This window comes from Athene noctua, chromosome 2 (genome assembly GCF_965140245.1).
Source record: "Athene noctua chromosome 2, bAthNoc1.hap1.1, whole genome shotgun sequence".
Lineage (NCBI taxonomy): Eukaryota > Metazoa > Chordata > Aves > Strigiformes > Strigidae > Athene > Athene noctua.
The window spans coordinates 125268476-125290547 of NC_134038.1; the positions used below are offsets into that span (position 1 = coordinate 125268476).

Sequence of the window (22072 nt, forward strand, 5' to 3'; positions counted from 1 at the left end):
TAACCAAGGCATCATTAGACAACATTGTCAGAGTCAAGCAAACTAAATGTGTTCATTAAAGCAAGCAACAGAAAAATTAATCTAGCAATTTGGGGTAAAAGTTGGGCAAAAGGGAGATAGCTCCATGATGGTCAGAAGTGATGTGTAAACACCTGGAGCAGAGTCAAGGAAGGAGCCTTTGGAAGCTCCTCTTCCAGGAGGTGGGGAAGAGAGAGACATTTTAGCTAGAGAGAGCACCATGAAAGGGAACAACTGAGGTTGTGACTCTTTTCCCCAGGACTGAGAGAGGGAAGGAAAGAGGAGACAGCAGACAGCAGATTTCAAACAAAGGAGCTCTATCAAACTGAAATCATATTTTGGCTTAGCCAAAAGGAAAACAGACAGAACTAGAAGAATGATGGATTATCTTCTTTGCTAGGTGTATTCTCAACAGTACTCTGTTGCCTTATAACTTTTATAGTTTTGTTGATGATGATCTATGAATTTTAAATACATACAGACTCTTATCCTAAACTTTTGTCTTTTGAGAAGGCTAAGAGTGATCTTACATAATAAAGTTTGGTGAAGCTTGTAACTGGATTATTTAAAAATCTTAAAAAGTGTTTGGTTACAGAAAAAAAATGGATAAATTTGCTCAAGGAAAGGTGCCTTAGTGGCTTCAGAGCCAGTGCATAGTAGACAAGGAATGAATTTCTGTCCAGGCATCCTATGACAACCAGCTAAGCTCAGCACAGTAAATGAGAACATAAACCAGCTCCACACAAGGAAAGCTGCTCAGTCATCCTTGGAAACACAAAACACTAGCAAAAAATATAGGATGAAGTTTTATTCTTGTATGTCTCATGGCCTCCCTCATAACTATTGTGATCCCAATAGAAGTTATAATTTCTATTTCAGGAATCGTATTTTTAGAGTCATTAAATATACACAATCAGAACTTATTTTGTGATAACTGAAAACCCTGCTACAGCTGAAAAATTGAATCAAAGATGGGGTTTATTCTGCTCTTTTTAGAATACAGTATACTGACATTTCATACTGCACCTTGTTATCAAAGAGGAGCCAGTCTTCTGGACATCCACCCTTTGGTGGTGGTAAAGTGGGAGCAACAGTTGGACGAACAGTACTGTTAAGCCTTTCACAGATGAATAACTCAACACTGCCACAGTTGAGATCATTCCATGTACCTGAAAGCAAATTAGAATAAAAGAAAAAAAAAGTGCAACTGAGACTGGGATGAAAAGTGCCCTTTCCTAAAGCAAATCTATCATAGGAAGTAGAATTCCAGTCTTTGTATTTCTCTGCCCCAGGAATAATGAGTAATCTTTATGCATGTTCATTACGTACTCATGTTTCCAGCATAATCCAGAATATGAATATTTTGTCTGAGAACAGAAATATTTCAGTATTGCAAAACCACAGCTTTGCCAAAGGGGAGTTTTAGTTCAAATGCTCAATTCACCTCTCTAAGATCTGTAAGATCTCTAGGGTGACTCTGGTCTATATAAGGTACTGAGTCCTTGTTACCTTACTACCTGAGCTTCTTACAGTCTTAAAGGTATCTTTTCTCTCAATAGGAGTGTGATGTAAGAATATAACATTAACATCATCTCCCCCATTTTATGAATAAAGAATGAATAAGAAAACAACATTAATTTCATTAGCTTCAGACAGTTACAAGGTAATTATCTACAAGCAGAGCTAATCACACCTTATGTTTAATAGAGATATTGTCATTATAATTCAGTGAAGTTCAGGACATAATTCATCTCATCTTAAAGAAGATCTCCAAAACAAGACATAATGTTTACTCCCCCAAATTGTTTACTTCTTTCCATTGACCTCTAACAGAGCCTAGGAAGATTACCTCAGCTATTGATTTTGGGACTAGAAATGTTTAGTAGTAGAAGAGATTAACTGTTCCAAAGACTAAGTGCTTGGCTAGTGTAAGCACAATTACTTCTAACTCTATTTATTTGTATTTATTTTCATTAAAATAGTGTATAACTTTGTTTAGTAATAAAGACGTCATGCCAAAGCCCTAGACTTTTAGGCACTGCACAAACGATAACAGGCAGCTGACGTCCTCAAGAGGTAGTCATAAAATGGACAGAGGTTAGAGGAAAAACAATACTGATTCTATCTGCAGACGGTCTGATTCTTAACTGATTAGTTCACACTGAAATTTTCTGACAATACTAGGAATCAAAATGCAGATGTAATCTAATGTGTTAGCTACATAGAGTCCAATTTTTGTAAAGAGAGTAAATGAAAGAAAAGAATGATTTATTTTCCTGTTTTTAAACACTCTTTCAAACATCATCCTGCTCAGTATTGCAACTCACCCAGCCTTGCACATGCAGCCCTCCCAAGCCTATGCCACACTGTGCAGACTGAATGTTGTGACAGCACCCACCTGTTTGAGTATACATGACCACACAGTTTTCATCATTATTTGCAAAATTGGGTTCATTTGGAGCCCAGGCAACATAGTTCACTGGAGTTCCATCCATCCACCTGAAAGAAGTAATTTGGAGGAATAATAACTCTTAGTTGAATTAGTTAAAATTTATTTGTAAAGGATGTATTAGATCTTTCTATTGTAAGTTTCCTATACTTGTTCTCCGGTAAAAGAAAGCCAAGACCTTCCACCTGGGATTAGTAAAAAATATATCTATCAATTACCTACTCTGTTGACTTGAACCAGGTCTGAACTAATCATCTCAACTGGTAGTCCCAGCCTTTCTTGGTCTCTGAGCACTGAGAGCCTGCAGGAAACACACTAGTGTAGCAAGAATATCTTTCTCTGGAGCACAGAAACAGAAACCTGAGCCTATTTCAGTAATTTTCTGCATCCAAAAGTAATAATATAAGAACTTGTAGGGTAAGAGAGAGCCTTGTACAACATATTGAGGACCACTTGGAACCATTTTGTTAAACAAAGGAAATCTTTATTACACAGTTATTGCTTTCAAGTTGTGCAACAATCATTTCCTAGTTTGGTGATTCACAAATTTATTCTCAAACACTAGCCAGAAAAAAATTAAAAAGCCTCAGTGGAAGGAGAAAAATCAAACTGGGAATCTGCCAAGACTGAGAGCCTCCAGACAGCAGCTCCAGGGAAATTTAGTGTTTTTCCAGTTTTGGAGACTAAGCAACTGTATGCATGTTTTCTCAAGTAAACTTCAAATAAGGAATTCAACAGGATGCCTAGCTGCTTCCACTTGCAAATCTCCTGAGCCGAATAGGAAAAAACAGTACATAATAAACTGGGAGACATAATACAAAGAGAAATAGCGGGACTGTCATCCAGCAGGGAGGAGGATGAAACTAGTGAGGGAGCAAGGGAGAACTGGAGAAAGAGCAGTGTTTTCTGAGCAGTGGATGTGATGTAGAAAGCAGGAGCTCCAGGAGATGAGACTATCCGGTGTCTGTGGCTTGTGGCCAAGACATTCCGAGGCAACAGAAGAAAGACTGAAATGAAGAGGCTGAGACTCATCTGACCAAGCTTCAAATCACAGGAGAAGGCACTAGTAAAAAGAGGCAGGAGTGGAGGGGAGAAGAGTCCCACAGGGAAAATGCATCTGTAACTCATCTAAGGCTCCAGGGGAGGTTTAGGACATTCCCAGGGCACTTTGTTTCCAAAGATATTTGTAGAAGAGTAATGCCTCCACATAGTCTGAAGCTGTCCTGCCCTGGGCTCTGACAGTAGAACCATCTGGAAAATACCCTCAAGACAAGGACTCTCCAGTATGGATATTTCACATCTAAAAAACCACCATGATGTCTCTCACTGCAGGTTTGTAGGGTTTTTTGATAATTTGAATATTCAGTAATGTCTGCAAGTACCATCTGGAATACTCCTGAGACCTCTAATCAGTTTGCTCTTTCATCTAACAAGGAAAAGAGGATGGCACCACACTGACTGTGAGTGAACATCTCAATGTCACAATGCAAAAGCAGAGTATAGAGCCAAAAGAAAGGGAAACAGATAGCCATGACAGATATTCACATTATGAGTCTGACAAACTTAATTTGATTTTACTTACCGAAATGTCTTGTCAAGGCTCACACTTAAGCCAATATAAAAGTTATTTCCCCAGTCTTTATAGAAAGTCTAAAACACAAAAAATAAGAATCTTAATGACCTGTAAGAAAATCCAGTATTTATATTTTTTAAAAAAAAAGCAGAATGGAATGAAAAAGAAATTAAGCAAAAAGCTATGTTAAGAAGATAAGAATGACCTCTTAGGTAGACTATAAAATAGAGCAATACTTTTAAGAGATTTAGGAAAACATATTGAGAATTTGCTGAAAGACTACAAGTAAATGGTGGGGTTTAATGCTTAGTCATGTGGAGGAAAGAATGGAATCATATTTGGTTTTAATACTATAAAACTATTTCTGAAAGAGCATATCATCATCGGGTTATTCTTTTCCTATTAGAAAATATTCTAGTTTAAATCTTTTCCTGAAAATTTGAAATCTGTTTTGACAAAAAATAGAAAAAGCTTTTCCTGAATTCTATGAAAAGAATGAGTTGGAAAACAAAACATAGTAACCATAGCTTTCAGCTAAACAGAGCAAGGTTTTTTGAAAGTTACACCCTGAGAATGTTCTCAAAAAGAAGCTGAGGTTTGTCTGCATGAAACAATCTATCAAAATAATGATTATGGTAAAGCTCTAAGCGGATAAGCCCATGAAAGATGGCACAGATTTTTTTATGATGGAAACCACTTTCTAATATTTCACAAGCCAGCTGTAATAGATGCCTCAGTGCAGGACAGAGCAGAGCATTTTTGAAGTAAAACATGGTTCTTACATATTTCCAAAGAAAATTTTTTTCACTTTCATTCTCAATGACAGCAAGATCACCACCATTCTTCTTACAAAAGTCCCTGGCTTTTTCCACAGGCATTGGTTCCTTGCTGAAGTAGTACTCCTTATGATTATATATTATCCAGTCATCTTCACTAACAATATATTCATAATCTGCGAGGTAAGACATTAAACAGTCTGTAATAGAAATTAACATCATTATCTGTTAATTTATTTCTGTTATTGGAAGTACAAGACTTACCGAATGTGGAAGTAGGCTCTGGCTTCAGTGATGCTCCTGCAATGTAAATCGATATCTGAGTATATTATATTTCTTAGGCATTTCTCAACTAAATATATTTATATAGTTGTTAACATATTAATTCCAAGTAATGAAATTAATCTTAAGGGTTACTCAGTATGCTTATTTTTCATAATTCATTCACAGAATTTCTCAGAATATCTGAAAAAAAAAGTGTTACACTCAACAAAATACCATGTTAGAACTGATCACAAGTTAAGCTTACAGAAACTATGCCCACTTTTAGGCTGCTGTATTTCACTTCCTCAACATGCTGTATATACATTCCACAACTACACATGTATCTCATGGATGAATTAATAGTTTTCACCTGTTTTTTTCAAATTAAAATTTATTACGTGTTTCATAGTGCTTGATGGCATAGCTGGCTCTAATATGTGCAGATAGTGTGGTCTGACCTGGAAAGGATGTTCTTTTCTGACTCTAAAAGTTGCTCAAGGAAGAAAGTTATCTTACCTTTTTTTATTTGGCAAATATAGTCCTGCATATGTTCACAAAACAAATCATTCCAGTTCATATTATTGTAGCCACTAAACACGCCACATTTTTCATTTCCATCATAATTGTTTGGTTCTCCATTTGCCCATTTTTCAAAATTTACCTATAGTGGAAACACAGTTTTGTTACTATTTTCCTTTTAAAGTGAAAATAATTGTCTTATATCATCCTGTTAAAGAATGTACTTCATTTGATTTCACGGTCTGTCTCGTGCTTTGATGCCAGACCTTGTAAGGAGAATGGCATGACCCTTGCACAGCATGATTCATCTGTGTATTTATAAGCCACATTAGTAAACCAAGAAGTTGTTGCCCTCTTTGTTATCAGGAGAGATGAAGTTCTCATGTCAAGTTCTAGAAAGAAGTATCTAAATACTGTCCTCTGACCACTATGTTGGTTATCCTGCTCTGATGTTTCAATCTGAGACAATCCATCAGTGCTGCCATATGGGCTTGGGCCTTGCAGACCTTGATCTACTTAAGATGGCACGGGCAACAAAACATAGCTTGTGTAGACATACAAAATTATTTCTAACAGTAAATGACAAATAGGAATATAGAGACGAACACAAGCAGATTTGCTTAGATCAAGAGATGTATTCCATCACCTTTGGTGTTATTTCTTTATTCTAAATGTTATACCATTAAAAGTTTAAAAATATATAAAAAGATAAATATGTATAGATAATACAATATATAATAATTATATATTTTTATATATTATAATTATATATTATATTTTGATAATATATATTACAAAAAGATAGAAACTAATTCCTAGAGTGGAATCAGGTAGTAAAGATTTAAGGACACTTGTGGCTTGTATAGGAGGAGTTATGAGAGCTGTCTTTCAAGATATAAATGGAAAATTAGACAGAAAGCTGAAACAATAAATTATTTACTCACTGGTGAGCCATCACTCCATATAAATCCACTGTCAGAGTCTAAGGCACTTAACCCCATCCAGTAAGATAGATGAAGATAATCTCTGTTTCTGAAGATCACAAATATAGACCATCAGACAGTGTGAAATAGAGAAGGAGAATGTCTATCATTACATTATTCTCAGTGTTTTGATGCTTGAAGTATCATTTGAGACAGTCATATAATCATTCAATTGTCATGTGGAGAAAAACACCCTGGCACTGCATGTGGCCAGGAGCAGTGAAACATAGAGCTTCATGGGAAAGATCACAGGTGTCATGAGTCCACAAACACTGAGTTAAATGAAAATACATTTTAAGGTCTTGGTTCCACCAAGTAGTTTAATGTGCTGGGTTTGTGTGGCAGAGTTTTTGGTAGCAGAGAGGGGTGCTACAGTGGTGACCGCTGCCAGAAGCTTCTCTAAGCTCCCTTGGCTCCAAGGTGGACCCAGCTCTGGCCAAGGCCGAGCCAATTAACAATGGTGGCTGCACCTCTGCAATGATGTATTTAAGAAGGGGAACCTGAGAGGAGGAGTTGTGCGAGTTGTGAGGAGGAGTTGTGAGAAGGACACCTTTGCGAACACGAAGGTCAATGGAAGGAAGGAGGAGGAAGAGGCGCACCAATGCAGAGACCCCTCCTGTATTCTGTGGTGAGACAGCAGGGTCGCCCCCACCCTCACCCATGGAGGTCACCAGAGGAGCAGAGATTCACCTGTAGTCTGTGGAGGACCCCACACCAGAGTAGGCAGCTGCACCCAAAGGAGGCTGGGACTCCATGGAAGGAAGAAGCCCCTGCAGTTGTAGTTTGGTGCTGGGAGTCTTGCAACACACAGGGGGGTGACCCATGCTGGAGCAGCACAGGAATGGGAAGGATAAGGACTCATGCCAGAGAAAGTTCCCAGAGGACTGACTCCCATGAGAGGGACACTACACCAGAGCAAGGGAATACATAAAGAGTCCTTCCCCTGAGGAGGAAGGAGTGGTGGACTGACTGTAACCCCCATCTCTGTCCCCTGCACCACTGGAGAGATCAGGAACAAAGCTGAGCCCAGGAGGAAGGGAGGGGTGAGGGGGAGGTGTTTTTAAGATGTGGTAACATGTCTCACCGTCCCATTCTGTCTGTTAGTTGTTGCTCTTGTTAGTGTTTGAATTAAAGTGAAGCTCTTTTTCTTCCCCTAACGAGTCTGTCCTTTGCCTGTGACTGTAATGGGTGAATCACCCTTCTCTGTCCTTATGTCCATTCCTAAGCCTTTTGCTTTATTTTCTCCTTCTCATTCCTGAGGGTAGGGAGTGAGTGAATGGCTGCATGCTGCTCAGTTTCCTTCTGGGCTCAAACCACAACACTTAGGCATCCAAATTCAGACTTGTCTGTACTCATAAGCTTAAGTCAGGCTTTCCTTAGTTTCTCAATTTTCTCTTTAACTAAGGAAGGAAAGCAGCACAAACTATTCCTTTAATCGAGAGTATTTTCAGTGAGCTAAAATGATCAGTTTTATCTTTTTGAACCAAACTGAGTTGTAACCAATTTTAATGATCCTTCTTCAAGTTTTGTGTATGTTCAGGCTACTTCAATGCATAGCACTACCTTCCCATTTGCCTGCCAAGAAACCCTTTTGCTCACCTCTTCCTACCCAATTCCTTCTGCCATTTTGCAATGATATACACCATCTTTGCAAAGTAGAAATTGATCACCAGAAGTCCTTTATGTCTTTCAGAAGGATCATTTTAAAAATAATTTTTCCCTATATTTAAACAACAGCCTGTGCAGATACTTACAAGCCAGCTATTAGGTTTTGTTCTTCTTCACTGTGAATACATGCCAGATCTCCTCCAATGGCTCTGCAAAAATCTCTTGCACCAAACCAGGTTTGCATTTTCTCCCTTCCTCCCTGAAAAATCTGTAAAAAAGTGGACAATTAAATTGCTGCATATTACAGAAATTTAGAAACAGAATTCTAGACTTCTTTCTTGCTTCTGGTCTCCTGGTCTCTAGTTTTATTCTTTACTATTTAATTGTGCAACCATAAGCTTGTGGTCATCTATCAAATTTGATTATTGCAACTTTGCTTTTCCTGTCATCTCAGAGTCCCCGTGACTCCAGAACTGAGTACAGCCTACATACAGCATTTTCCAGCAGTTCCCAGCCATACCACCTGGGGTACCTATCAGTTAGGCAAGGTAACCAGAAACTACCTATCAATTAGGCAGGGTAAAATCCACCTTCCAGACATAAATGAAACATATTCTCATTGGAAATTACAAACATCTGCATTCTGGAATTAAACACCTACTTTGAAGCAGGAGCTGCTCTGAGCAACGGATTGCCATCCCTCTGGGCATGACGGGAGAGGGGTTGTTGTTGGAGGAGGAGGGGGAGTCACTCCCGCCACCAGCTGCTTGCAGAGAAACATGTTTGTTTCTTCACAGTTCAAAATATCCCATAATCCAGCTGAAGTTCCAGTTATCATGGCCACACAGCCTGACTCCCTTCCTTCATGAAACATAAAATTTTTAAACCTTATTGATAAATGGCTGCATCTTCTCAAAGCATATGCCACTTACTTAAGAGTTACCTGTCCCCACTGGGTTTGGATGCCAATAGCTCACAGTAGCTCACGTGCATTTCAATTAAATCATAAAAAGAAATTTTATCAAATTCCTTTTACATTATACTGTGAATCGTTTATCAAAACTATCAAACAACAAAAAGCAAATGATACCAACAGACACATGTAGTCCCAGGTGGTCTACTGGAAAGAGTTACCACCATTCCTTATTTAATCCCTGCCGCACAAATGAAAAGTTGCACTGTTGTTTCTGCTGCTTTGTGACAGAAGAGTTTATAAACCACTTTGCAGCTTTCAAACCCTCACTTCTTGAGCCACCAGACCAGAAAGTCAGTGGCCCCCCGTAGCACATACCAGGCATTCCTGCATTCCAGTGAGTGAAGATGACCGCATCCCCACTGGCCCACCTGAACGTCCCCGGCTCCTCCATATCTGAGAGACCAATCCAGAAGTACTTTGCTGGATTGAATCCAATTACAGAAGTCAAAAAAGCTTGTTCATATCTGTGAGGAATAAGCATCAAAGTATCACATTTTTAGCATCATTTGTTCATTTCTTCAAACAGTTCATTGTAGCAAACGTGGTAAAGTTAAGGTGACTTGTTAATATGTGGGAAAAGATAAGTATGGATTGAAACAAGGGTAACGATATTAATTTTATAGTTCTAAGTGTCATATAAGTTAATTTTTATTATATATTTTGGTAATGCAACTAATATTAGAGTTTAGAGTAATTCTATTCTCCATTTGTACTGCACAATGAAAAACACAAACCAAACAATACTCATGTTAATGCATATATGTTATTTATTCTGTATAAATAAGTACTACAGTGTTTTACTGAGCTTTATGATAAGGTCTATATCTCTAAATCTTGTTACTCTGAGGAAAATTCTACTTTATTCTGAGAAAGGCAAATTTCCAGATCTGCCTGTTCCAAAGAAAAGGCTGAAAATCTCAAAACCAGAAGAAAGAAATAGTTCCATGTTTATTTGTTTATTTTCAGTTCAATAAGTTTTAAAACAATCTGGAAAGCTAGCGTTGTTGGGGAGTTGCCTCAATTATTTAATTTCTGGAGTCAACAACAGTATAGGTGTGCAGTAGCAATGGCTTGAATGTATTGATGACATAAAAGCTCCTGATGTATTTTGTAATACTTCTTCAGTTCTGCTATAATTTTTCCAGCAAAGGACTGGTGTCACACTAGGCACTATGAATAACTGCAAGGTTAGAAGAGATTTGTTTTGTCCTTCCATCCTGGTTGCACGTATGAAAGGACAAGAATTATGTTTCCATACCTGTCTGTCACAGTAGCCAGGTAACCTTTGTTTCCTTCACAGATCTGTTTTGCTTTTGAAAATGTTGCTGGTAACTGCCCCATGGAGTAACAGTAGAAGCCATGTTTCATCCAGCCCTGCCAGTGTCAACAGCAGAGATGCACAAAGGGGCTGTCAGATTGTGCAGCTTCCAAAAGCCACGTTAATACCACACCCCAAGTCAAAATTAGCCACAGAATCCATGAGAAGAAATGAAGGGGATAATCAAACATAGCATTTGTAACCACAGCTCCGTGTCTTGCCCCTTGATAAAGGATGCACAAGGCGTCTTTGTGAGCAGTGAGCTGTGGTTCTGACTTGAAGCTGGCAAGCACACTCACTGCCATTTTGCAGCTCCTTGAGTAAAGCCTGCTCTGCCTTCTCATTGTGTAAGTGTAGCTGTTGTAAGAGGCTACAATCTGCAAAACAGGCGGCTCAAATATTCCTGCCTCCTGTGGAGGATAGACTAAACTGAGAAGGCTACATGCAGCCCAAGACCAGGGAGTTGCAGTGTGAAAAAATACTGATGTGCTCTGCAGAGAGCAGCTTTTATAGGTGAAGTGACTGGTTCTACACTAGAAGAGAGCTGAGTGAAGTGCACATGTAAGGGAATACAAAAAATAAGTCGATCTATGTTTCAGGTAAGTAAAGAAAAAATTTCCCCATTAGTCTAATAAGCATCAGTACATATGAAATAAACAATTTTCTAGGGCTTCATCAAGAACAGTCAAAATAATTGACTTCTGTGATATTCACTGTCATGGGAGAGAAAGTAAGATGCTTTTTTTCACACTTACTTTCTGGCAGCCTGGATAAGTAACTTCGTCTGCACCCGATTCTTCTGCCAAAGGATTCCTTTTACAGATGTAACCAAGTTTTATTTCACAAGCACTGTCAGCCCAGGATCCATCCTGAGCATGGTAAGAAGAAATCACAAAGAGAAGTGAAATCTAGAGAAAATCCACATCCAACAGGAATATTCACCGTCCTCACACAGAACCCTTCTCTCTTCGTACGGCTGAGTCTGTTTCAGCTCTCTTCCTTGCCTTGCTACTTTCTCCAAAACTCCCAAATAGGGAACAAAATAAAGACAGTAAGGGCCACATTTCCTCAGAGGTGTGAGAGTGAGGGTTGGATGTATTAAAGATTCAGTGGCTGGTGAGAGCAGGAAGGAACCATGCTGTTCCACTCTATTCTCACCAGCATAGTATTTATTATGTTCATATAATCAGATGACAATAGCAAGGAAATGTTGGATAAACTAAACATAAAAAATGAAAAATATATTTTTTCCATAGTATTATGATGTCATTTTATACTGAGTATGCAACAAGACAGAACTTCTTTTACCTAAGTTTTTGTGTCTCTGGTAATGAGCCTCCAAAGTAACTCTAATAAACCTCTGTTGTAGGTGTTTTAGGGGAAACATAAGAAAGGCCCTGCTCCAAGAATTGTACTATGCAGCTATGATCAGCCATGTTGAATATGGATAATGAGTTATTTCAACCAGTTTCAGATGGGAGATTTATTATAACCTTTTCAGAGCAGACTAAGTCTCAGTGTAGAGCACTGCTTCTGGTCTTCACCATATACCTTCCTTAGATCTGGTTGCCATTCTCCCTCCACACTAAGATATTCTGAATTAAACTAAGTTCATAAAACCCCTTGAAACTCTTGTCCCTTTTAAGTTTTTGTCATTTTTTGGTCACAGATGTTTTCACAGAATCACAGAATCTTCTAGGTTGGAAAAGACCTTGAAGATCATCCAGTCCAACCATTAACCTAACACATTAACCTTTTTTTGGAACACAAAGGACAGAAGAAAGCATGAAAGTGGGAGAGGGATTTTTACCTCTCCCTTCATAACGATGCAGTCTGCCTTATTTTGGGTGTGTGCTGGCTCTCCATGATGCCATTTGGTATAAGTCACAGGTGTCCCATCACTCCATTCAAAATACATTTGAACTCTGAAGTCATTTAGACCAATCCACAGCTCATCATCTGCCTCTGGCAACACAAAGGTACAGGTATGTCTTAAAATGGAACAATCACATCTCACAGCCACTTTTGACTGAAGAAGGACTTTTTAAAAAAGGTTTAAGTTCATGGTTACAATGATTAAATGCATAATAGCAACAGTACAATTCCAGATTAAAAAGCGACCTGCAATAATACTCACTGTAGCCAAGCTGAGACACTATAAAACTGTACTCCTCAATATTATGAATACTCGCCAGGTCTCCATCTTCTTTTCTACAGGAAGACTGGGCTGCTTTCCATATTTTGGGTGTTCTGTAAATTCTATAGCAATGACCTGCATAGGTCACCCATTCCCTGGGGCACTTAAAAGGCTTTAAGTCACCTAAAAAAATTATTTCAAACAATTAATAAGGAGTCATGTTCAGTACTTTCTTTTAATCAAAAGAAAAATAACCTGTATTGACGTGAATTTGAAATATTGGAGCACATACTGGCAGAGAAGAGAAGCAAAAATCTGAGGATCACAAAGAATACAAACAGATTTTTCCATGCCAAATGTGCTGGGAGCTGCTGAAAAACTCTTTTACAGGATTAAATAAACACTAAATAATTTGTCATTCAAACTTGCAGGGCACAACTCTGTGTTAAATCCCCCTCAGTGAGGCCCTAGGTACAGCCACATTTTACAGGAAGGGGCCGCTTTTCCTACACAGGGACTTTATCCTGGTGATTTTTGAGGATGTATGTTTTTTTCTCTGGAAATACCAGGTGCTCAGGAGCCAGTTGGAGTTCCTACACAGCCCAAATCCAATATCCGAGAGCCCAGACACAATTCAGGTTATATCAGCATGTCAGAATCCTCAGCTGCACAGAAATGCCATTCACTTTGTTCAGTGGCTATTTCTTGTTGTGAATTTGGCCAACCACTGACCACTGTTTGGAAGGTTCACGTGGTCTGCACCTACATAGTAAACTGAAGAGGGCAGGATATGCACCCAACATTAACATGTGATCAACCACATTGTTCAGTGCTCCCTGGACATGGTTTTGACCTGCACAAACTTGCATTCACCTAAACAACCTCAGACATGGTCTGGAGGTTAGCATGGGTCAGAAACCATTCCCAGTGAGCTGTATGGATGCAGCCAGGAATGTACAGGATACCAGCTATGATGTGTCATTTATCCCCTGAGTCAGAGAATAATCTTACATACTAACAAGTATGTAGTTGAGGGAGTTACTGTATAGTTGCATGCTGAGAATTCCCAGGAGAAGTAACTGCACACCTTTTTCTTCACATAGATAGTACCTAGTCTGACCCACGTGGAAAGGGAACTCAATTGGGAAAAGGTGCCAGCCCCATATTCTGAAGTTTTCCTTTCAGAATAGAGCAAAAAGGATCAGAAAGAGGAGAGGGTGCATGAACTCTGGCTCAGATCTTTTAGCAGGACATATCTTTAGTGTATTTTTCAGAACGCATGTTATTCATCAGTATTTTATGTCTAGATAACATGACTAAGCACATAATCCTGCCTTCTTTCGAGCCCCAGGATCTTTTCAAAATGATGAACAACATCTAGACATCGTATTTAAAATGAACCAGAAAATGTAAGTCTTCTCAGTGTCTGACCCGGGTCAACAAGTGTAATCCTTTTGTTTTGACAATATATTGTCATTTCATATATTGCATCCTCCCAGTATTTCTCATACAGTGCAAAAATAGCCTTATTTTTTGACCAACTTACCTGAGGCAATAGCGGAGGAATCTAAGGAGGAGTTTCTCTTTTGGCAGATATATCCCAGTTTCCAATCACACACCTGGTTTTCCCATTTGCCATTCCTACCTTGGAAGGTCCCACATATTTTTCCAGATTCCACAGAGGGATTTCCTTTAGGAAAGAGGCACAGAGTCCCTCTGTTAACAATGAAATTTTCACCTCATCACAGGAGGGAACTGTGATGGGCATTTGTAACTGCAAAGCCACTGGTGTATTATTCTTTAGCATGATAATTTCTAAAAGATGCAAAAGGGAGCACCACTAGGATGGCCGAGAGGGATGACATTTCAAACTTGGACTTGCCCCTCTCTTCCCATGCACTGCTTAAGAAGAAATTCAGTGTATTTGAAGTATGGCAGCATACAGAAAAAAGCTTTATTAAAGTTCATCTAAGACATGATTCCTTATAGGGTGGTAGTATTGCAAACAACTGCAAAAAATCCTTTACTGTTGAACACTAGACATGAAATGCATATTTAATTCCATGAGAGTGCTCCCCCTTTGGATTTCCCTGTAGTCACAACAACTGTTATGAAAATAAGTAACATGGCAACATACAAGATGGTGACTTAGATCCTAAGAAGAGTGTGGAAATTTATTAAGATAAAGTACATCACATAAATGTTATAAGCAGTAACTGAGAACAATTAAAAATCATTTTAGGCAATTTTTCACCTTTTTTTTTTTTTCTCTTTTCTTTAAATTCTCTCTGTATCATTTTTCATGAGGTTTTTTTATTTGGATTGAATAACATGCCTGACAAGAAAATTGCAGATGGAAAAAAAAAAAATAGAATGAGGTGTATATATTTGTTTTTAACTGTTTACTTGGATATCTTCTTTTTCTGAGAAATTCAGAATTAATTACGATTCATCTCTGGTGTGATCCCTATTACTGTAATATCCTACCTTTCTCGTAATCCCCTGTAACCTATGCAATTTCTGTGAAACCAAAGGAATTAGTTAACAGGAATTTGGGGAAGAGAATTTTGGCCCAGACACAGATCATCGTTTCAAAAAAGTGCTCTTACCTGGAGCCCAGTTTAGGTATCTGAAAGGACTGCCCCCAATCCATCGCCAGCCACTGTCAAGTGAACTGAAAAGACCAGTCCAGAGCTTTGCATTGATACCCAGGTCACTAGTGAGCCCTAAATGGCCAAAAGAAACAAACAGTGAAGTTATTAAATGCCTCTGAATTTGTAAGTTATTCAATAAAACTTGAAATAAAATTTTAAAGCATGGAAGAAGTGTCATAGTAGATACACTTTCTTAATACATTTTAATATTTTAAAAATTATTATAATGCATTTTTTTATGAGAAAGGGACAAACTTTTTTAAGAATGTCACTAAAACATATTTTCACAGGTAAATCTAAGAATCCATGTTAAAGCCCTTGGAGTTAACCTACTTTTTAAATATATGCAGTAATTTGTTTGGGGTTTTTTTGCTTTACCTAATAAATACATTTCTTCATGAAGGTCTGTGACACTTAATAATTCTGCATTCTGCTGCTGGCAGCTTTTTCTTGCTTGGTGCCATGTCAAAAATGACTCTGAGTTTATCTGATAGTGGGTTTTTGTCACAGGATTTGTTTTCCAAAGGTCGCTGTGGATGGTGTCTATAAAACACAATAACAGCAACTTGACAAGATAATCACACTTGCTAACACAGAAAATAAAATCTTCATTGCAAACTAAAACTATTTAACTGTATGATTTGCTAATTTTTCACATATAGTTTGCCCCACTTAAATATAATAATACATTAATCACATAAGGAATAATTTCTCCTTACAAATTGACCCTGTTAGTTTTTATTTATATAACTCATCTACTCTCACAGTTCAGTCCACATTAACCCACTCACTGATATTTTCTACCTGTACACATGCATTTCTCTATTCCCCATACAGAAGATTTCTGCCTGCACACCCATTTCTTACTTTGGGATCCCTTTTACACTTTCCCAGACTTTCCAACATGACAGAAATGATCGTTTCAAATCAATCAAATGTGAAGGGCGTGAAGGGATAGGGAATTTGTGCTGGGGTTATTGGAAGGCTATGTTGGATAATTTGTAGGTGTAAGGAGCACTGAGGCACCAAAGGCAGGTGAAGGCCACTGCCCATGTCCTGCATCCTTCCATTCACTCCAGCCGTCCTGTTCTCTGCTCTATCTTATGATACACCACTGTCTCCTTCTTCCCTATATCTCAGCTTTCTCATCCATTACATTTCTCACCACCTTTCATTTGCCCTGACTTACTTCTCACCTAGTCCTAGGGGTTTTCTCTTCCTATTTCCATCATTCTCCGTCACCACCCTCAGAATACTCCCCAAATATACCAGTCTTAGGATCACTGTAGGACCACTCCTCATCTCTGCTGAAGAAACAGTGAGGGTGAAGAGCAACTACCTTGTTTTATCACTGCATAGCTCACCAGTGAACTAGGCTAGCCAGAATCCAGCTTGCTCTCCAATGCTAATTCCACATCCCAAGAAGATTTTGACCATGAGAGTGGATGAAACTTTTGCTTAATGATTTTCCTGAAATCTTTATAAATAAATTACCTTTTAGTGGGCAATTTCCAAAAAAATGGTCTTTATCAAAATCTGAAGAAGTCGCACACCAGAGAAAGCTTGCATCATCACTCCGAGGGATGCACTCAGCATACCATTTGCCATTGAGCTTAAAAGGGAACACACAAGGTGCACCAAAGGCATTTCCTCCCAGTGTATAGATATCTACAGAGAGAGACAAACATAGATTGGTAGTAGTCAATTGTCATCAGATGCTCACCACAATGTCTGCTTATAGACAGCTCTCCACGGACACGGTTGAGTTGTACAAGAGCTCAATACATCAGTTCTTTATTACCACAAAACCTTCTAAGTCTGTAGTGCCAGTCCGGTATGTTATGGCAAGATACTCAGAATCAAGTCTCTCAAACAACCCTTAATTGGCCCTCAGACTATTTTCTGTCTAAGGTTTTCTTTTCATTGCTATCTGAACTACTGTGTCAGAGGCACTCGTGACTCAGCTTCTCCCATTGCATACGTACTTCTGTCCTTGGATTACGTTTATGTTCTTCTTTTTTTTTTTTTTTCCCCTGTATGGCTGAAGAGGTTTGGAAAGTTGATACCAGAATATTCTTATTGGTCTACATGAGAGGAAGATATATCTTAAATTTTGCTTGTGACTCTGATGGGAAGTGACCCTCATAGAATTCCTCCCGTTGTTGTACAATCAGAGTCCTCATTTTACCTTATGATTATATCATAGGCCTTTGTCATTTTATTCTATCATTTGAAAGAATTCCACTTTCCAAGTTTGCAGAAATATATACAGCCATATTTGCCTTGCATTTCTACACCCTAATCATCATTAGCTCTGTTACTGATGTCACTGTAACAAAAAGGTTGCAGCAAGTAGTGGAATGCTTTGTAAATAGGTGCAGTCAAGTTACCTAGAAATAAAGATTAGTTTTTGGTACGCACCCTCATAGTGCTGAGAGCACACGCTGTCTGCAGTTCCATGTATTTTCCACCTGCTCCCTTTGCCTGATCCTTTGGACAACCTGATTTTCTTCCCCTTCCCTTTGCCATAGTTGAAAAATAAATCCTTGCCGTGAGTTGCAAGTGTCTCATTTCTACATTCCCACCACTGGAGCTCATTTGTCCTGTTACAGGATTCCAACGTGATGGCAGCCTCGTCGTCCTTGGTGAGAACTCCCAGGCACAGCTTGAGTGCCATACTCAGCAGCTGGGTGGCAGAGACCCACCTGAACTTTTGAAACTGGTTGTGTTCATCACAAGTGGCAGTTATGACCGAGCTAGAGTTTTGAGCTTCGGCGCAGAGCTTGCTATCTTCATTATAGATTGAAAATATTCCACTATCTATAAAATAAAATCAGAATGCAAACATCTGAAGAGGGAGAAAATAAGTCAGTTATGTGTTATTTGACAGTCTGCTACAACAAAAGATTGAATATATAGAGTTCATAGAGAAAGAAATCAAGGGAGGTTAATCATCAGTATGAAAGATACTCATCGAGTCGTTCTTAAGATGCAAGTAACACAGAAGCTGAAAATATAGCTCTTTCAAGAGAAATTGTTCTTCTTCACCTTCTTAAAGCACACTGTTCTCAAAATGCCATTCAAAAATGACCTTTATTAAATTTCATGAGTTCTTCAAAGTTTCACCGCTACACAGCATATTTACAGGCTTTAATTTTGCAAGTAAAAGTACTATTTTTTTAAAGCTATTAAAAATGGTTTACATACTCAAAATTCAACCATTTTTATATTTGGCCCAGAATGACATTGTGGTTTTCAGCTCATCAAGCAAATGGGGTATTTTTTTTGTTAATTATTTTGGAATGTTTGGCAACTGTGCAAAAAGTTGTTTCTTCACAGAGTCCAACTTGTGAGTTTCTCAGGAGGGAAGCCACAACTTGCAGCATCATCACTTCCATTCTGAGCACAGTAAAGCCAAGTATCCTAAGTGCCATTAATAGCTACACTTGTAAACGGAAATGCGAGACACTGCACAACAGGGTTTTGTTTCTTAAGGCCAGCTTCAAAAAAGGGGCATAACTTCAGCCTGGTTCAAACCTTGACCATTTTTGCAGCTCACCTTACATCCCTTAGCTGCCCTCTAAGCAGCAGCAACATCATCCAAATCGCTCTGCTGTGCCATTGAGCTTTACTGCCACTCAAAGTTTCTTGCCAGGGTTGGAATAGTTAAATGGGGTTTTATAATCTCCTACATCCCAGAGTTGTCAGGGAGTGGTCAAACATCCTTGGTGATGTTTCTCTGATGTGCTTCAGACCTGAACAAGCCTGATATAATTTCCCCTGGCACAGCTCTCCTACTGCAGCTGTTCTTTTAAGGTCCGTCCTAAAGCCACCAGCTTGGAAACAGGATTCCAATATGCAATGATCAGTGTGCCATAGTCTATACGAACTGTCTAGGAAACTCAAAGTACACGTCATCCAGTGGTTCTGTGAGTGCTGAGAGGATACTGCCCTGTACTTCTGAGCTGTTCTAATGTCTGATGGAGTAATTTCAGGTCAGCTTTTGTCTGCATTCAGATGGCTGATTTTTAGGAGTCAACACTGTCTAGGTTATGCCCACTGTCTAGGTTATGTACACATCTGTTGGCATATTTCTTTCACTCGTACACCACCTTGAAAACTGGGTTAAAGTAACAGAATGCCTGTACAGATACTGCCAAATTTAAGAGTTGAATAAAACTGTTTCAAATTATATGCTGTGACTAGAGCTAAACTCACTGTTTACCAAGGAGGGCATCATGAAAGCATGAGAAAGAACTTGCAAACCTCCATACTCAGCAGAGGACAAAGACTTACCAGACGCTTGAAGAGATGTACTAAAGGAAAAGAGAAAAATCAGGAACAGGTAGACAGCCATGGCTGAATGATTCAGTCTCTTCTCCCCTTCACTTCAAATTGATGCTGAAGACCAAATCTGTGCCTTGCAAGAAAACCCTTCTGCACTGAACCAAATTAGCAAATCCTTTTCAGCTCTTAAGACTTGACAGATACAGGGAAGTTCTGAGTTGTAAAGAAGGAACTCTATCGTGTCACATGAGTAATTTTGAAATGATACATTAATGAATAAGCTTTGCTTTCTAAGCTAGTTTCTCTACTGCATGAATGTTTTACCTTCCATGGAAATACATCTATGAGGTAACATTTTAGTGAGGATTTCTGGAGACATACCTTACAATTCATGATCATTATTTTTATGAAAATTTCCTTTTCCAGAAATAAAAGAAAAGGGTAAAAAAGAAGAGGAAGATTTGTCTATATCAATAAATGATGAAAAAAGCCAGAGTTCAATAGACACCATGCAAATCAAGTAACTATGACCCTGGAATCAGAGAGAAACAGAATTTCCATGTCTTCAGTTTCACAGAAAAGAGAAAAGCTGCAGAAAATAGGACCTTGTGTTCTTCAGGAGGCACGTGTCCCTTCTTTTGCTCCATTCCTGACTATATGCAGGAGTAATGTACCCAAACTGACAGCAACAATGGAAAAAATTCTGAAAAGAAATCGCACAATACTAGAAAGAAGAGAACCTGTAACTGGACAATAGTGGATTTTCAATTATTGTTAGAGAGAAAGACTAAACTGATAAGGAATACTGCCACATTTTTCATCCTGCTAGTCTGTGAAAGTTTACATTCCCTGAAGTGCACACCCCTAAGGCATTCTGACGATATTCTGATGGTCACTTTGAAAAAGATCTCTCCTTCATGACAGGTAAAATAATTAGAAAAATACAGAAGGTAGGGAAGACAAAAGGCACTTCTGTGGGAGGTTTACATCCTTTTTTGCTTATGGCCTTTGAAAAAAATCACTTCCCATATATTTGGGAGAGGCTGGTTTGGGATAACTTCCCCAATATTGTATTTGCAGCAAATTACTCATTAGGGTCTTTCCCTGAAAAATGCTGCTGTTGCAGGCAATAAGAATCCTGGACATCTACATGAAGATGTGGGATCCTGCTTCTATTGTTCTGACTCAGATGCACACGAACATCTCACTGGACCTAGAAATGTACACAAGGAATTTGAGCAGAAGAATTGCAACAGTGACAGAAAATAGTGGGACCTGAAGGCCAGCATGTACAGCCAGACCAAAACCGTGGAAAGAATGGGAGCCTTAGAAGGACACTGAGACCTGAGGAAAATGAGAGAAAAGAGAAGGCTGCTTCAACAAAGCAGCAGATGGTCAATTACTCAGTAAATTCTGATGCATATGCAAAGATGGCTGCCCTGAGTCTGGAGTAAAGCATTCTGGTAATCCCCAACATGGGACTGCTTGACTCTGCAATCTCAACTTTGCAACTTCCCTTGCTTCCTTGTTCAGGAGCTCCAGATGTGCAGATGGAAAAAAACTTCTTATTTATTATTTAGGCAGGAGAAATGTAATATATTGTGGTTCCGCTGTATACAACATCTCGGCGTCTCCAAAGCTACCAGGAGGCAACAAGTACAATGACAACAGGGGAAAATAAACTAGTTCCGCTCTGAAGAAAGATCGGTGTTTGGTGAAGGACTGTTACCAATGATCTGCCACGAGAGGCTGAAAAAGGGTAAAACATATTAAGGTTAGCTTCACCTCAGAGTTTGTATGTTTGTCTGAGCAGACCTCATTGCAGCCCATAAAGTGGTAAAGAAAATCGGAAGATTGGAAAGATGCACTACAGCATCTTTTACTTGGCAAAGCACAGACTGACGTTTTAGAAGTTGCGAGGAAGAAAGACTGCTGGGTTTTGTGTTGAGTCAGCATTGTTCCTTCAGCAATATCCCAGGCAGGAAGTTACATTCACAGTGTGCAGATTCACCACCTTATCTCTGAAGTCTGAACTCTTCTGGAGAAAAAGGGGAAATGAAAATTAAGCACAAGGGTATCAAGAAACATAGCAACGTGCAAAGAGACAAACCTTTACACGCTATCAAATACTGACATCAAGTCACTCCTCAGCTGCCCACAGAAATGCATGGGTGGCTCCATCCAGGTTCAAGCAGATGCTTCCCTACAGAAGTTAAATAATTCATTTTCAGAAAACACTGGTATTAAAATCTGAAAGGAATTTGTGGTCATTTAACCTGCTACAACTTCATATAAGATAGCCTTCTGTAACTTGATATAAGATTTCAACCCAGAATCTCCACATACAACACAATCGCAGTTTCCAACTGAAAAAGGTCATTAAAAAGGAAGACATGCTCTAAATGTCAGTAGAAGCATTCTAGCCTAAAAAAAAAAAAAACAAAACCAAAAACAAACAAACAAACAAACAAAAAAAACCAAACAACCAAAACACCAGAGAGTGAGCATTT

The 22072-nt window shown here is 38.8% G+C and overlaps 1 protein-coding gene across 1 annotated transcript in view; it reads right to left on the minus strand.

The window, feature by feature from the left end:
* Positions 1 to 19687, minus strand: part of LOC141957916 (macrophage mannose receptor 1-like) — a 32575-nt gene extending 12888 nt beyond the window's left edge. Inside the window, exons 1-20 of the mRNA XM_074900192.1 lie at positions 19572 to 19687; positions 17697 to 18095; positions 16770 to 16943; positions 15654 to 15818; positions 15231 to 15347; positions 14168 to 14311; positions 12622 to 12804; positions 12295 to 12449; positions 11240 to 11353; positions 10425 to 10540; positions 9482 to 9630; positions 8852 to 9051; positions 8337 to 8458; positions 6544 to 6631; positions 5597 to 5741; positions 5081 to 5116; positions 4823 to 4992; positions 4050 to 4117; positions 2417 to 2517; positions 1045 to 1187 (exon numbers count right to left, since the gene is read on the minus strand). Of these exons, the coding sequence (XP_074756293.1) occupies positions 1045 to 1187; positions 2417 to 2517; positions 4050 to 4117; positions 4823 to 4992; positions 5081 to 5116; positions 5597 to 5741; positions 6544 to 6631; positions 8337 to 8458; positions 8852 to 9051; positions 9482 to 9630; positions 10425 to 10540; positions 11240 to 11353; positions 12295 to 12449; positions 12622 to 12804; positions 14168 to 14311; positions 15231 to 15347; positions 15654 to 15818; positions 16770 to 16943; positions 17697 to 18095; positions 19572 to 19632 (2850 nt within the window). The 5' untranslated portion in view covers positions 19633 to 19687. The remainder of the gene's footprint in view (positions 1 to 1044; positions 1188 to 2416; positions 2518 to 4049; positions 4118 to 4822; positions 4993 to 5080; positions 5117 to 5596; positions 5742 to 6543; positions 6632 to 8336; positions 8459 to 8851; positions 9052 to 9481; positions 9631 to 10424; positions 10541 to 11239; positions 11354 to 12294; positions 12450 to 12621; positions 12805 to 14167; positions 14312 to 15230; positions 15348 to 15653; positions 15819 to 16769; positions 16944 to 17696; positions 18096 to 19571) is intronic.
* Positions 19688 to 22072: the final 2385 nt, after the last annotated feature.